At 40.2% G+C, this 16,494-nt stretch overlaps 1 protein-coding gene across 13 annotated transcripts in view; it reads left to right on the plus strand.

Moving 5' to 3' along the window:
* The window catches only part of CASK (calcium/calmodulin dependent serine protein kinase), a 343,515-nt gene that overhangs the window by 280,426 nt on the left and 46,595 nt on the right, over positions 1–16,494 (plus strand). For all 13 annotated transcript variants that reach the window (XM_078064623.1, XM_078064622.1, XM_078064628.1 and 10 more), the window contains 3 exons: positions 933–1,010; positions 3,705–3,785; positions 5,638–5,826. In XM_078064623.1, the coding sequence (XP_077920749.1) occupies positions 933–1,010; positions 3,705–3,785; positions 5,638–5,826 (348 nt within the window). The remainder of the gene's footprint in view (positions 1–932; positions 1,011–3,704; positions 3,786–5,637; positions 5,827–16,494) is intronic.

Genomic DNA, 16,494 nt, shown 5'->3' on the forward strand with positions numbered 1-16,494 from the left:
AACAAATCTAACTGTAACCTGAAGGATGTATACAGTCAGTATTTGACCTGTACACTAGCATTGTGGTACGTGGGAGGAGGGAAAAAAGAACTAAACAAAAACCAATGAAAAAAAAACCCACCTATCTTAGAGAAGTTAGGAAATAGACATGGCAAACTAGCCAAAATCCATTTTAAACTTTTCACTTTTCAAAGCAGACTGTCAAATGAGCCATTTTGTTTGAGGTAGAAATTAATATTTTAATTGCATTTTCTACCCTACAGAGATTTTTCCTTAAAGAATTAAATTGTCTTCAGAAAGTCAAATTTTGGATCAGTTAGATTTGTGGCATTTTTGAAATCTATTTAGATTCTTTTCAGTGTCTTCTCATGCTCTGTGAATTTGCAAATTCAAGAGGAAAAAGTTTCATGTCCTTGATTTCCTGCTGAAGGATGCCAGTGCAGATACTGTTAATAAACAGCCCTAGTAAAACAAGCATAACCTTTTGTGAGAACATTCCTTCCTAGAAGGAGTTGGGTTTGCCCTTTCCCAAGATTTAGATTTCGGTGAAAATTCTTTCAAGATGTGTCTCGGCCAGAAAGCATTCTTTCATTTTGCTCTGTATCCATGTTAGTGACTATTGCTTCTACTGGAGGCAACAAATATTGCAATTCTGAAATAGTGATCGATTTTAAATGAGAAAGGAAACTGCCACATTGACAGAATCTTGACCATCTATTTGAAGATGATTTTCTAAAAACGATACGCATAAGACTCCTCTTGCAACAAGTTTCACTGAATGAGTAAGAGATTATTAATGGGAGGAGACCACTGAAATCATCAGCCAGCGTTTGTCAGAGGAAGATATTGTTTAGTGAAATAATAAATATGCAGCTCTGAACGTTTAGCAAAGAATTATGAGTGTTGATCGGATTTTTCTTCTTTGCTTTTAGCTGTATGACAAAATTAACACAAAGTCTTCGCCACAAATCAGGAATCCTCCGAGTGATGCAGTACAGAGAGCCAAAGAGGTAAGTGATATATTTTGTAAATGTATCTGGGAGTCATATTTTGCTACCTTTATTGAAAACATTTCTGCTGCTCAGTAAGAGGTGGTTTCCTTGGAGTCACAGTTGGACCATTACAGTCAGATTAGTAATTCTAAGTTTATCACTGAACATTTTACATACAGGAAAGAAAGAAAAGCCTCAGGGACAACAATGCCTCGATTTCTAGTTCTGGTTCTGCTATGTAAAACTTGAACATGTTAATATATGAGTTGTACTTCTCTTTTTTAAAAAAAAATTATTTTACTGCGCTTGGTTGGAAATAGGCTATGAAAAATTTGGAGTTGCTTTTTTTAAGGTGGTAGTGTTTGGAAGTTAATTAAATATCTATAGCAATTAAGTATACTGAGTTTAGAGAAAAGTTGTTTTTATAATTGTCGTCTAGTGTACATGGCTGTACCTATTACCAACTTTTTTTTAATGTATTTTTTTTTTATTTTATTATGTTAGTCACCATACAATACATCATTAGTTTTTGATGTGGTGATCCACGATCCATTGTTTTCGTATAACACCCAGTGCTCCATGCAGTACAACCCTCCTTAATACCCATCACCGGGCTAACCAATCCCCCCTCCCCTCTAAAACCCTGTTTGTCTCTCAGAGTCCATAGTCTCTCCTGGTTCATCCGTCCCCTCCAATCCCCCCCCCTCATTTTTCCCTTCCTTCTCCTAATGTCCTCCATGCTATTCCTTATGTTTTTGTTTTTTTTTTAAGTAATCTCAACACCTAACGTGGGGCTTGAACTCACAAGCCCGAGTTCAAGAATCGCAGGCTCTGCTGACTGAGCCAGCCGGGCATCCCAACTTTTTTATTATAGAAATATGATACTGCAAAAAGTTTGGATAAGTAAAAATCCATCCATAATCCCAGCACCCTAACACAGTAATTTTCATTTCTGCGTATACACTTCCAATCACTACCATTTGCATATAAATTTTATTTTTCTATTTTTTTGCATATAAATTTCATGTAGCTGCAATCAAAATGTATCTTTTCTTACTTGATGTTATATAATCATTTTTCCAATGTTTATACTTGGTCTTCATAAATATAAATTCTAATGAGGGGATAAATCTTCTTTGTTACTACTAAAATCATAATGAAATTAGCAACTCCTCCATTGTTAGACATGTAGTTTTTTTCTTTCACTTTTGATGTTATAAAAGTCTGTATGCAAATTAATATTTCCCCTTTAAAAAACAGTTTTTATACAGTGAGACTACTAAGTAAAAAGAGTATGAAAGACAGAATCCCTTCCCTACCAGATTTTAAACACCACGCCTGCACTAGAGAGCATCGCATATTCACTGAGAAACAAGACCAAGGGTGCTGCTGGACCTGCCCATGCGGTCAAGGGCACCAGCCAGGAGAGGTTCTCTCTGACTTGGGGGATCACACCTCACTGTTTAAAATCACAGACTGTGAGAGTAGCAGGGGACCAGAGAGAACACAGAGTTTCATCCTTCCATTTCACTGGTAGAGACACTCAAAGCATAAAATACACAGAGGAGAATTTGCTTAACTTCATTACACAATATGAATTAACAGCATAACCAGCACTTGTTAAGGGCTCCTTTAGATAAGAAATAAACCCTGTAGTGTTTGTTTGGTCTTTTTCCTTCTTTCCTGAGGGGGTGATTGAGTAGCACTTTAGGTATGCCTGAGAAATCTAAGCCTTAGAGGTCATCTAAATGACCTCTTAATGGTACTTCTTGCCCCAGTGTTAAGATTCTCCAGGATGAGGCAAGAGATTCCTCTGGGTGGATGACTTGTGTGCCCCTGACATCCAGTCCTGCTGAAGCAGTCTTTGATTGGCTCAACTTTAGGAACTGAGTGCAATGTGTTTAACTACTCTGTGAGTCCAACCATCTACGGTTAGAACCACAGCCGTATGTTTACTCTGGGGGGCCGGGATGGGGGGCGAACAGCAGAGGCTTTCCTCTTGTCTCCTGTCACATAGTCAAATTTTAAATGGAGTAACTCCATCCTGATGGTAACGGATAACTTTTAGAGTGGAAAGAGAAGTTTTCAGTGGTTTTTGGTTTTTGGTTTTTGGTTTTAACTGTTCTCTTGGATTCCCTGGCAGCTGATGCTAGGAACTATTCACAGAAGCATGGTGTCCTCTATGTGAGGAGATGTGTGTGGAGAAGAACACTGACTCTGCCAGGCTGCAGGAAAATTACTGAAGTGTTTCTTTTCTTTAAATGGTTCTTTATGTGAGCCCGTGTCATTTTAATCTTTCTAAAAGGAATCGACTGTTTTGTTAATATAAAAAAGCTGCTATTAACTTTTATTACAGATTCATTTTGAGAGTGAGTTTGGAAAAAAAGATTTGTAGAGATATTTTCCCATTAAGTTGCTTACACCTGTAGTAAATATGTATTGTGGACTTGTCATTTTGTTTTGTATTTTTCAATAACCTTTCGGGTTATAGTTGGGTAATATAGTCAGAGAAATTATAGCAATTTTATTTTTTATTGCCATCAATAAAGTCCTTTTATATTGATAACCTTTAATAAAGTGATGAATTTTTTCCAAAGTAATTGTTTTGCCTGCTGTAAAAAAATCTATTCATAATTTTTAATTTAAAAGAATTCTCTATTTTCTAAAGCTGGCATCCTGTTTATCCTGTTATACATCTTGCTTATTTTTTAGGTATTGGAAGAAATTTCATGTTACCCTGAGAATAATGATGCAAAGGAACTAAAGCGTATTTTAACACAACCTCATTTCATGGTAAGTACCAATTAAACTTCTATAGAACTAAAATCTCACTTTCAAAAGAAGTTTTTAATAATCCTCGTAAAATGTGGCCGTCTTCATCAGATACGTCGTTACTCATACAATATCAGACTGTTAAGATTACAGTACCACTCTGAAACAAGTAATACATTATATGTTAGAAAGAAGATAGTAGGAAGGGAAAAATGAAGGGGGGAATCGGAGGGGGAGACGAACCATGAGAGACGATGGACTCTGAGAAACAAACCGAGGGTTCTAGAGGGAGGGGGGTGGGGGGATAGGTTAGCCCAGTGATGGGTATTAAGGAGGGCACGTTCTGCATGGAGCACTGGGTGTTATACACAAACAATGAATCATGGAATACTACATCAAAAACTAATGATGTAATGTATGGTGACTAAGATACCATAATAAAATAAAATTTAAAAAAAAAGATTACAGTACCAGGTAATACCAAATACATCAAGATCCTTTTTGTTTACTTTGTGTCATAGTCGTAAAGATGCTATTCCTAAGGTCGCTCTTCAAGGACTGTGTGGTCATCACACAAGGGATTTTCTTCCTGCTAGGATAGTTCTTAAGTCACTGGAACTGTGTATGGTACTTAAACCACAGAGAACTCAAACTGGAGACAGTTTTCACTAAAAAAGAATTCTCTGAACCTTGGTGATTTATGGGAAGAATTCCATCTCTCGACGATGCAGACCTCTTACACTCTCTTCATTCATTTCTATTGTATGGAAAATGGGGACAGCACCTGTAGTTAGCCAGTTTTAACACTAAATGGTTAAACAGAACTCAAAATAGATGAGATACCTTTCTGTGAAACAAGGTCCAGAATTATCTACTTAACTGCAATTCAAAAGCATGATTACAAGTGGAAATCCGTGTTAAATATAACATTTTTTATTATGTTCAGTTAGCCACTGTATAGTACATCATTAGTTTTTGAATATAACATTTTTAAAACATTAGCTACATGGGGGGCCTGGGTGGTTCAGTCAGTTAAGCATCTGACTCTTGATTTCAGCTCAGGTCATGATCTCGTGGGTCATGAGATGGAGCCCTGTGTCAGGCTCTGTGCTCAATAGGGAATCTGCTCAAGATTCTCGCCCTCTCCCTCTGCCCCTCCACCCACTCGTGCTTGCTCTCTCTCTGTCTCTCTCAAATAAATAAAATCTTTAAAAAAGGGGAGCCTGGGTGGCTCATTCGTTAAGCATCTGCCTTCAGCTCAGGTCATGATCCCAGGGTCCTGGGATCAAGCCCCGCGTCGGGCTTCCTGCTCAGCGGGGAGCCTGCTTCTCCCTCTCCCACTCCCCCTGCTTGTGTTCCCTCTCTCACTGTGTCTCTCTCTGTCAAAAAATAAATAAAAATTTTTAAAAAAAAGAGTTCTTGGGGGGCGCCTGGGTGGCTCAGTCGTTAAGCGTCTGCCTTCGGCTCAGGTCATGATCCCGGGGTCCTGGGATCGAGCCCCGCATCGGGCTCCCTGCTCGGCGGGAAGCCTGCTTCTCCCTCTCCCACTCCCCCTGCTTGTGTTCCCTCTCTTGCTGTGTCTCTCTCTCTCTGTCAAATAAATAAATAAAATCTTTAAAAAAAAAAAAAAAAAAAAGAGTTCTTGGTTAATACTATCTGGAAAGATACTTGCTCAAAACTCCAATTATTGCATTGTTTCTTTTTAAATGTGTTCCCATTGTAAGCCCCAGCCCAAATTTGCCACCTCTATTTACAGATGATTCTTTCTACTAAGTTGTTTGAAATTGCATTATGTCTGCCTTTATTTGAAATAACACACTTCTGCTGGAATAGTGCTATTATCAATATTTTTCCTTTCTTCATAAACTACCAGGCCTTACTTCAGACTCACGATGTAGTGGCACATGAAGTTTACAGCGATGAAGCATTGAGGGTCACACCTCCTCCCACCTCTCCCTATTTAAATGGTGATTCTCCAGAAAGCGCCAACGGAGATATGGATATGGAGAATGTGACCAGAGTCCGCCTGGTCCAGTTCCAAAAGAACACAGATGAGCCCATGGTAAGTTTTCTATACTCTCAAGTCCCAGCCTGAATTAGGGCTCCCAACTTCAGCCTACACTACTAGGGGGCAGGGAGGGAAGGAGGGCACGAGAGTGTTAAAGCAGCCTGTTTCGAGATCCTCCACCATCTCCCAACCTGCACCCAGAACTGTTCCAGCTGAGGCCATGCCTGAGGCCTCCTCCCACCTCTCCTTTCCCAAATGCTCTGCAACTTCACCAAAAAAGGACCTACCTGGTACAGTACTCCAGGAAAAACCTTGGGGGCACAATTTGAAATACTGGCATTGAAAAAGCAAATGTCTAATGACATTGTGAAAAACATCCTCTTACAAGATCTGTTGCCTTCAACAAAACCAGAGGAAGACTGATTTGGAAGGCATCCCAAGAACTGAGCAATGTGGCTAAAATAACATTCCTTCCATTCACATCTACCTCTTTAATATGAATTCATTTTCTCGGGGTGTAGGAATAGCATCGGAATCAATTGATGCTGAACCTGCCTCATTGTCACAGAATCCTCATAGATGGGGAAAGGAAGATCGAGGAAAGGCTCCTTGGTGTTAACCGAGCAAAGTGGGGCGTGGGGCAGGAGGGCAGAGTGGAGACCATCCAGGCCAACCAAGCGGCGTGTGCAGAAGCCCACTAGTCAGAAAGGCTCTTCGCGGAGTTTCAGAATGGAAAGAAGGCAGCAGGGCTGCCGTGTAGGAAACGGTGCCTGGCAGGAACGGGACACACGAGTGTTGAAAGAAAGACATGTTAAGGATTCTGTTCTTTGTCTCAAAGACAGTGGGAGGCTCTTGAAGAGTTTCAAGCAGGGAGAGAAGATCAGATTTGCATTTTAGAAAGACGCCCTCCAGAGAATGGATTAGAGGAGGACGAGCGAGGTTGTAGGGAGACCAGGGAGGAGATTATTGCCTCAGGACTGGGGAGAGCGGATGGGACTGGGAGCTAGAGGTGCAGAAACCAAATGGAAAGAAGTGAACAGACTTAAAAAAGTAAAATCAATAGACCTGGATAATAGATTGACGGTGGGGACTGAGGGAGAAACAGTTACCAAGGATGTCCCTTAAGCTTTAGATTTTCACAACCAGATGGACAGTGATGCTACCCATTGAGAGAAAGACTATTGGAAAAGTTCCATATTTGGGGGAGGAATCCTATCTTTAGGGAGAAGGGGGGAAAAAAGCATTCAAACTTAACGCATTCATATCTTTCCCTCAGAGCATAGAAAAGGGATATTGGGATATAGAAAAACAAATTCCCTACTTAAGAAGGTTGCCCAGTTGCTTTCCAGATTAAAGGGAGAGCTACAGAGCAGTGATTCTCTGACTGCCATTTCCAGAGAGCCCTCAAGCCTAGATGTTTCCGGTTGTAATTCTCACTTACTGATCTCTGCCCAGCACTTGCAGCAGGCAGGGGGCACGTGAATCACTTCACCCCTTTTTGGTGCCATCCAAACAACCCTCTGGCTTAAGAGCACAGGCAGTAGCAGCCTTTGGCTGCCTTGGGCAGATCACTTCAAGTCTGTTCATACTTTGCTTAGCAATTATTGCCAGAAGCATACTTGACTAAATGACCCACAAGATCCCACCTGGCTCTGAAGGTCTAGTATCCATTTATTCATATTATCTATTCATTCACTCATTTAGCAAATAATTGTTAAGTGCCTACTGTGCGCAAATCACTGTGTTGGATGCCAGTGATGTAGCAGCAGGTAAGACACGCCCCCCCCCCCCCAGAGCTCACTTTCCCCAGGGCTGCCAGCATCAAATCAGTTTGCTAAACACCAACAGTTATGACAGAGCTATAGAGGAGAGAAGGCTGTGTCCAAGAGGCAAGAAGAAGTGGTGACGTTCAGCCAAGCAAAATAGACAGGAAAGCCGGAAGGACCACAAGAAGGAGGCCCAGAAGTGTCCTGTGATCATCATATTCTAAAGCAGCCCAATGACATTTGTGTGATCTTTTCTATGGAGGCTCACTACCTAAACACCATAGACTGAGTAAAAATGTATCCCTCAGTTACTTTTCTCAGAAAGCATAAAATGGCCCTGAGTCTCCCCTAAAAGTCTCCTTTAAAAAAGCCTTTCTCTGTTCTGTCTTTGATCCTACTGAAAGTGTGCATTCTCCCTTTGACTGGTTGCCATAAAAATGGGAATTATTTGATGTAAAATAGATATTTTCAACAATGGAATACAGTTCTCTGTTACATTTAATACAGCTTCATTTGCTTGGTTAGTTGTCTTATTAAAAGCATTATATTACTGTGCAGGATATGCCTATATTATCTCTTTTGTTCTGGCCAAGATGGAGTAACAAGGACCAGATTTACCCTCGCACCTGAAATAAGCAAAAAAACGTAAAAGCAAACAAAATTACATGAAAGAACAATTTTCAAGACATTGGACATCAGTCAACAAAGGAAAATGATCCCTAAGAGACAGGAAGCGCACAGGGTGAGCCCTATGATTGCCTGACCTTAGTGACTTGAGAGAGTTTCCAGGCCACAGCACAGGAGGGGGAAACTGAGGCAGAGCAGGCAGACACCCTGAATTGAGACAGAGCTGAGAATCCGAGGAGACCTAGGCACCTCAAGTGCATAGGACAGAGGACTGAAGAAGAGAGAGCTGCACAGAGAGAGAACCCCAGAGATCTGTAGAGGGTCTCCCTGAAGTATTCATCTGAGTTATGATCAGTGCATTTATGAGAGGAAACTACCCAGAGCCAAGGAAAGACCATCCAAAAGGATTAGAGGGAACAGTACCGAATACTCACTGCCCATTAGCCACCAGCTGGACTGGAAAACAAATTCATGGGGCACTGCATAGAGTGCGCAGGAAGATCTTGTCTCAGTAATGAAGAATAATTAGCCCTAGGCTCAGAATTGCTCAAGACCTGCCTAACAAATCATGAAAGCAAGACCCAAAGGATCAAACTAATTGACCCAAGTAAGTGAACTATATCCCAGAACAAAGCCTAAGAATATTTATAGGAATAAAAAACATCTAGCATGCAGCAAGATAAAATTCACAATGTCTGGCCTTGACTCAAAGATTGCTAGGCATGTAAAGAAGGGGGGAAATGTGACTGAAAATGTGAATAATCAATCAAAACTGACAGAACTGACAAAGATATTAGAATTAGCAGAATGGGATTAATGGCAGATCAGACATTTGAGAAGAAAAGATTAGTGAACTCAAAGATGTGGCAATAGAAATGACCCAAAATGAAATACAGAAAAAGAATTTTTAAAAATGAAAACAGCAGGGGTGCCTAGGTGGCTCAGTTGGTTAAGCATCTGACTCTTGATTTTAGCTCAGATCGTGATCTCAGGGTCATGAGATCGAGCCCCACATCAGGCTCCATGCTGGTTGTGGAGTCTGCTTAAGATTCTCTCTCTCCCTTTGCCCCTCCCCGCTGCTTGCATTCGTGTGCTCTCTTTCTTTCTCTCTAAAAAAAGGAAAAAAGCATCGCTGAGCTCTGGGACAACTTCAGGCAGCCTAACATATGGTTAATTGGATTCTATGAAGGAGAAGAGAGAGAAAGGATATTTGAAGAAATAATGGATGAAAACATTCCAGACTTAATGAAAGCTATAAATCTTCAGGTGTAAGACCACAATGAACCCCAAACCCAAGAAACATGAAGAAAAAAACACCAGGGTGCATCTTAATCAAATGGCTTAGAAACCATGATAAATAGAAGATCTTAAAAACAGATAAAAAAGAAATGCTACATACAGAGGAACAAAGATAAGAGTGGCATCAGACTTCTTATCAGAAACAATACAGTTAAGAAGAACAGTGTCTTTAAAGTACTGAAAGAAAAAACAAAACCTTGAGAGGTTTTGTCTTAGAATTCAAAACCAAGCAAAGGTATGTTTCAAAAACTAAAGGCAAAATAAAAACATTTTCAGACATACCAAAACTGAAAGAATTCAGTAGCCCTACAGTATAAGAAATGTTAAAGGACATCCTGATCATTAAAATATCTTTAAAAGATAATTGGCAGTTTAAACAAAAATTACAGCAATGTGTTTGAGGGCTTATTACATGTAAAAGTAAAATGTATAACTATAGCAAAAAGGTCAGGAGAAAGGAAGTAGAACTATACTGTTAAAAGGTTCTTTTTTTTTTAAGATCTTATTTATTTATTTGACAGAGACACAGCAAGAGAGGAAACACAAGCAGGGGGAGTGGGAGAGGGAGAAGCAGGCTTCCCGCGGAGCAGGGAGCCTGATGCGGGGCTCGATCCCAGGAACCTAGGATCATGACCTGAGCCGAAGACAGATGCTTAACGACTGAGACACCCAGGCGCCCCTGTTAAAAGATTCTTATACTATATGTGACATTGTATGATATCACTTGAAGGTAGACTGTGATAAGTTAAAGATGTATCCTATCAGCCCTGAAGCAACCACTGAAACAACAAAACCGAATTATAGCCCATCAGACAACACAGGAGAGAAAATAGAATAAAAATAAGCTAATCCAAAAGAAGGCAGAAAAAGAGGAAAAAAGGGAACATGGAACAGATGGAACAAAAACAAATAGCAACAAGAGGGGCGCCTGGGTGGCTCAGTTGTTAAGCATCTGCCTTTGGCCCAGGTCATGATCCCAGGATCCTGAGATCAAGCCCCGTGTTGGGCTCCCTGCTCTGCGGGAAGCCTGCTTCTCCCTCTCCCATGCCCCCTGCTTGTGTTCCCTCTCTCACTGTGTCTCTCTCTGTCAAATAAATAAATAAAATCTTTAAGAAAAATAAATAAATAGCAACAAGATATATTTATACCTGACTATGTTAATAATCCTGTGAAATGCAAATAGTCTAAATTCCCCAAATTAAGAAGCAGAGATTGTCAGATGGGGGAGGGGGGCAAACCCAACTATATATTGCCTACAAGAATTGCTTTGTACATAGACAAATAACTTCAAAGTAAAAGGATGGAAGAAGACGTATTATGATGGCGTTAAACAAAAGGAAGCTGGAGTGGCTATATTAATATCAAGGTGTAATTCTCAGACCACATTATGATTAAATTGGAGATGAATAACAGAAAGACCTTGGGAAAATTGCCCAAGCATTTGAAAACTAAATAACACAATTCGAAATAATCCGTGGATCAAAGAAGAAATCAAAAGGGAAATTAAAAAGTATTCTGAAGTGAATGAAAATGAAACAACAACATACCAGAATTTCTGGGATGCTGTGAAAGCAGTACTTAGGGAGAAATGCATAGCACTAAACACCTATATTAGAAAAGAAATATCTTAAATGACCTCAGCTTCTACCTTAAGAAACTAGAACAAAAAAGAGCACATTAGATCCAAAGTGAGTGAAAGAAAAGAAATAATAAAGATCAAAATGGAAATTAATGAAATAGAAAACAGAATAGAGAGAAAAATCAATAAAACAAGCTTTTTCTTTGAGAAGGTCAGATTGATCAGGAAAAAAAGACGACATTAATGACCAGTATCCTGCATAAAAGAGTAACACTACTATAGAATCTACAGACATAAAAAGTATAAGGAAATCTTATAAACAATTTTATGCCAAGAAATTCAGCAACTTAGATGAAATGGACAGATTCCCTGGAAGACAGAAGCACACCAAAGCTCACTTAAGGAATACACTGAATTGCCCTAAACTATTTAAAAATTGAATTTGGAGGAGGAGTAGGAGACCCAAATTTCATCTTGTCCCAGGAATTCAGCCAGATAGTTATCAAACCATTCTGAACACCTACAAACTCAACAGGAGATCGAAGAAAAGAATAGCAGCAACTCTCTGAACAGAAAAGTGACCACTTTCTAGAAGGTAGGACGTGCAGAGAAGTGAATCCGAGGCGATATTCGGGAGGATAGACGGCAGGGGAGGGGCCTCCGTCAGCCACTACCGGCCAGTGATAGAGCCGCAGAGCACAAAATCGGAGCTTTTAGAAGTCTACTCCACTGAGGGACGTCGCTCCAGTGGCTAAGCGGGGGTTGGAACCCTCGCTGGGACAGTGTGGTCTCAGGACCCTTGGGGTCACAGAAGGACCGGGGGTGCCCGAGTGCGGCGGAGCTTCCAGGTACCAGAGCGGGGAAGCCGGCTGCAGAGATGGAGCGAGGAGTGGGCTCTCAGCTCAGGGTTGCCATAAACCGTGATCCATGGCACAGTCAGGCCACTGCTCCTCCAGCAGGGACCCAACAAGCGGCAGATCCGGGGAGACTCCCCTTCCTCCCCCGGGAGGAGCGGCGCAGGAGCGCACCACAGGGATCTGCTGGGTTTAGAGACTCCACATGGGGTCGGGTGCCAGAGATAGAAACGCTCGGTCACAGGCCGGGTGAGCACGGAGTGCGGCCGGAGACCAGGGAGACGGGAGTGACTGACTGCTTTTCTCTGGGCCTCACTGAGGAGTGGGGCCCCGAGTTCTTGGCTCCTCCGGGGCGGAGATTGGGAGGCCACCATTTTCACTCTCATCCTCCAAAGCTGTACAGAAAGCTTGCAGGGAACAAAAGCTCCCAAGAGCAAACCCGAGCAGATTACTTAGCCTGGACCCAGCAAGGGCGGGGCAATTCCACCTGGGGCACCTGGTGGCAAAGACATTTGAGAATCAATGCAACAGGCCCCTCCCCCATAAGATCAGCAAGAACAGCCAGCCAAGACCAAGTTTACCAATCAATGAGAACAGCAGAACTCCAGCACCACGGGAATACAGCACATAGAGTTCATGGCTTTTTTCCCCCTGATTCTTTAGTCTTTCAAAGATAATTTTTTTAATTTTCTTTTTCTATTTTTTTTTTAATTTTTCTTTTTCCCTTTCTCAACCAACATCTCATCAATCCCTTTTTTAAAAATCTTTTTTATTTTTCATTTTTAGAGTCATATTCTATCCCTTCATAGTAGTTAACCTTATTTTTGGTATATATATAAGTTGTTCTCTCTTTAAAATTTTTGGGATACACTTTCTTCTAACAGACGAAAATATACCCTAAATTTCTAGTGTATGGCGGCTTTGTTCTAGTCTCCTGCCTGATCATATTCTCTCCCCCCTTTTTTTTTTTAATTTTTCTTCTTTTTTCAACCAACTTTTTATCTTATCAATTCCTTTTATAAAATCTTTTATAATTTTCATCTTTGCAGTCATATTCCATCCCTTCATTGTATTTACCCTTATTTTTGTACAATTATAAGTTTTTCTTTCTTTAAAATTTTGGGAGGCAGTTTCTTCTAACCGACCAAAATACGCCCAAAATGTAGTGTGTGGCTCTGATCTATTCACCAGCCTGATCATATTCTTTTTCTTTTCTTTCTTTCCCTTTCTTTTCCCCTCGATTTCGGGTCTCTTCTGATTTGTTTAGTGTATATTTTTCTGGGGTCATTGTTATCCTTTTAGCATTTTGTATTCTCATTCATCTGTTCTCCTCTGGACAAAATGACAAGACAGAAAAACTCACCTCAAAAAAAAAGAACAAGAGGCAGTACCAACTGTCAGGGACCTAATCAATATGGACATTAGTAAGATGTCAGAACTAGAGTTGAGAATGATGATTATAAAGATACTAGCTGGGCTTGAAAAAGCATGGAAGATATTAGAGAAACCCTTTCTGGAGAAATAAAAGAACTAAAATCTAACCAAGTCAAAATCAAAAAGGCTATTAATGAGGTGCAATCAAAAATGGAGGCTCTAACTGCAAGGATAAATGGGGCAGAAGAGAGAATTAGCGATATAGAAGACGAACTGTTGGAGAATAAAGAAGCTGAGAAAAAGAGAGATAAATACTGGATAACGAGGGCAGAATTCGAGAGATAAGTGATACCATAAGACGAAACAATATTAGAATAATTGGGATCCCAGAAGAAGAAGAAAGAGAGAGATGGGCAGAAGGTATATTGGAGCAAATTATAGCAGAGAACTTCCCTAGTTTGGGGACGGAAAGAGGCATCAAAATCCAGGAGGCACAGAGAACCCCCCCTCAAAATCAATAAAAATAGATCAACACCCCGACATCTAATAGTAAAACTTACAAGTCTCAGAGATAAAGAGAAAATCCTGAAAGCAGCGTGGGACAAAAGGTCTGTAACCTACAACGGTAGAAACATTAGATTGGCAGCAGACCTCTCCACAGAGACCTGGCAGGCCTGAAAGGACTGGCATGATATATTCAGAGAACTAAACGAGAAAAATACGAGCCAAGAATACTATATCCAGCTAGGCTGTCATTGAAAATAGGAGAGATAAAAAGCTTCCAGGACAAACAAAAACTGAAAGAATTTGCAAACGCCAAACCAGCCCTACAAGAAATATTGAAAGGGGTCTTCTAAGCAAAGAGAGAGCCTAAAAGTAACATAGACCAGAAAGGAATAGAGACAATATACAGTAACAGCCACCTTACAAGCAATACAATGGCACTAAATTCATATCTTTCAATAGTTACCCTGAATGTAAATGGGCTAAATGCCCCAATCAAAAGACATAAGGTATCAGATTGGATAAAGAAACAAGACCCATCAATATGCTGCCTGCAAGAGACTCATTTCAGACCCAAAGACACCTCCAGATTGAAAGTGAAGGGCTAGAAAACCATTTACCATGCTAATAGACATCAAAAGAAAGCTGGGGTGGCAATCCTTATATCAGACAAATTAGATTTTAAACCAAAAACTGTAATAAGAGATGAGGAAGCACACTATATTCTCCTTAAAGGGTCTATCCAACAAGAAGATCTAACAGTTGTAAATATCTATGCCCCTAACATGGGAGCAGCCAATTATATAAGCCAATTAATAACAAAATCAAAGAAACACATCGACAACAATACAATAATAGTAGGGGACTTTAACATCCCCCTCACTGCAATGGGCAGATCATCTGAGCAAAAGATCAACAAGGCAATAAGGGCTTTGAATGACACACTGGATGAGATGGACTTCACAGATATATTCAGAACATTCCATCCTAAAGCAACAGAATACACATTCTTCTCTACTGCACATGGAACATTCTCCAGAATAGATCACATCCTAGGTCACAAATCAGGTCTCAACAGGTACCAAAAGATTGGGATCATTCCCTGCATATTTTCAGACCACAGTGCTTTGAAACTGGAACTCAGTCACAAGAGGAAAGTTGGAAAGAACTCAAATATGTGGAGGCTAAAGAGCATCCTACTAAAGAATGAATGGGTCAACCAGAAAATTAAAGAAGAATTAAAAAATTCATGGAAACAAATGAAATGAAAACACAACTGTTCAAAATCTTTGGGATGCAGTAAAGGCTGTCCTAAGAGGAAAGTATATAGCACTACAAGTCTTTCTCAAGAAACAAGAAAGGTCTCAAGTACACAACCTAACCCTACACCTAAAGGAGCAATAAAAGAGCAAATAAAGCCTAAACCCAGCAGGAGAAGAGAAATAATAAAGATCAGAGCAGAAATCAATGAAATAGAAACGAAAAGAACAGTAGAACAGATCAACGAAACTAGGAGCTGGTTCTTTGAAAGAAGTAATAAGATTGATAAACCCCTGGCCAGACTTATCAAAAAGAAAAGAGAAACGACCCAAATAAATAAAATCATGAATGAAAGAGGAGAGATCACAACCAACATCAAAGAAATATAAACGCTTATAAGAACATATTATGAGTAACTATATGCCAGCAAATTAGACAATTTGGAAGAAATGGATGCATTCCTAGAGATGTATAAACTACCAAAACTGAACCAGGAAGAAATAGGAAACCTGAACAGACCCATAACCAGCAAAGAAATTGAAGCAGTAATCAAAAATCTCCCAACAAACAAGAGCCCAGGGCCAGATGGCTTCCCAGGGGAATTCTACCAAATATTTAAAGAATTAATACCTATTCTTCTGAAACTGTTCCAAAAAATAGAAATGGAAGGAAAACTTCCAAACTCATTTTATGAGGCCAGCATTACCTTGATCCCAAAACCAGACAAAGACCCCATCAAAAAGGAGAACTACAGACCAATATCCCTGATGAACATGGATGCAAAAATTCTCACCAAAATACTAGCCAGTAGGATCCAACAACACATTAAAAGGATTATTCACCACGACCAAGTGGGATTTATTCCTGGGCTGCAAGGTTGGTTCAACATCCGCAAATCAATCAATGGGATACACGACATTAATAAAAGAAAGGACAAGAACCATATGATCCTCTCAATAAATGCAGAAAAAGCATTTGACAAAGTACAGCATTCTTTCTTGATCAAAACTCTTCACAGTGTAGGGAGAGAGGGTACATACCTCAATATCATAAAAGCCATCTATGAAAAACCCACAGCAAATATCATTCTCAGTGGGGAAAAACAGAGCTTTCCCCCTAAGGTCAGGAACACGGCAGGGATGTCCACTATCACCACTGCTATTCAACATAGTATTAGAAGTCCTAGCCACAGCAATCAGACAACAAAAAGAAATAAAAGGCATCCAAATCGGCAAAGAAGAAGTCAAATTCTCACTCTTTGCAGATGATATGATACTTTATGTGGAAAACCCAAAAGACTCCACCCCAAAACTGCTAGAACTCATACAGGAATTCAGTAGAGTGGCAGGATATAAAATCAATCCACAGAAATCAATGGCATTTCTACACACCAACAACAAGACAGAAGAAAGAGAAATTAAGGAGTCGATCCCATTTACAATTGCACCCAAAACCATAA

Source organism: Halichoerus grypus, chromosome X, assembly GCF_964656455.1.
Source record: "Halichoerus grypus chromosome X, mHalGry1.hap1.1, whole genome shotgun sequence".
In the NCBI taxonomy this organism is placed as follows: domain Eukaryota; kingdom Metazoa; phylum Chordata; class Mammalia; order Carnivora; family Phocidae; genus Halichoerus; species Halichoerus grypus.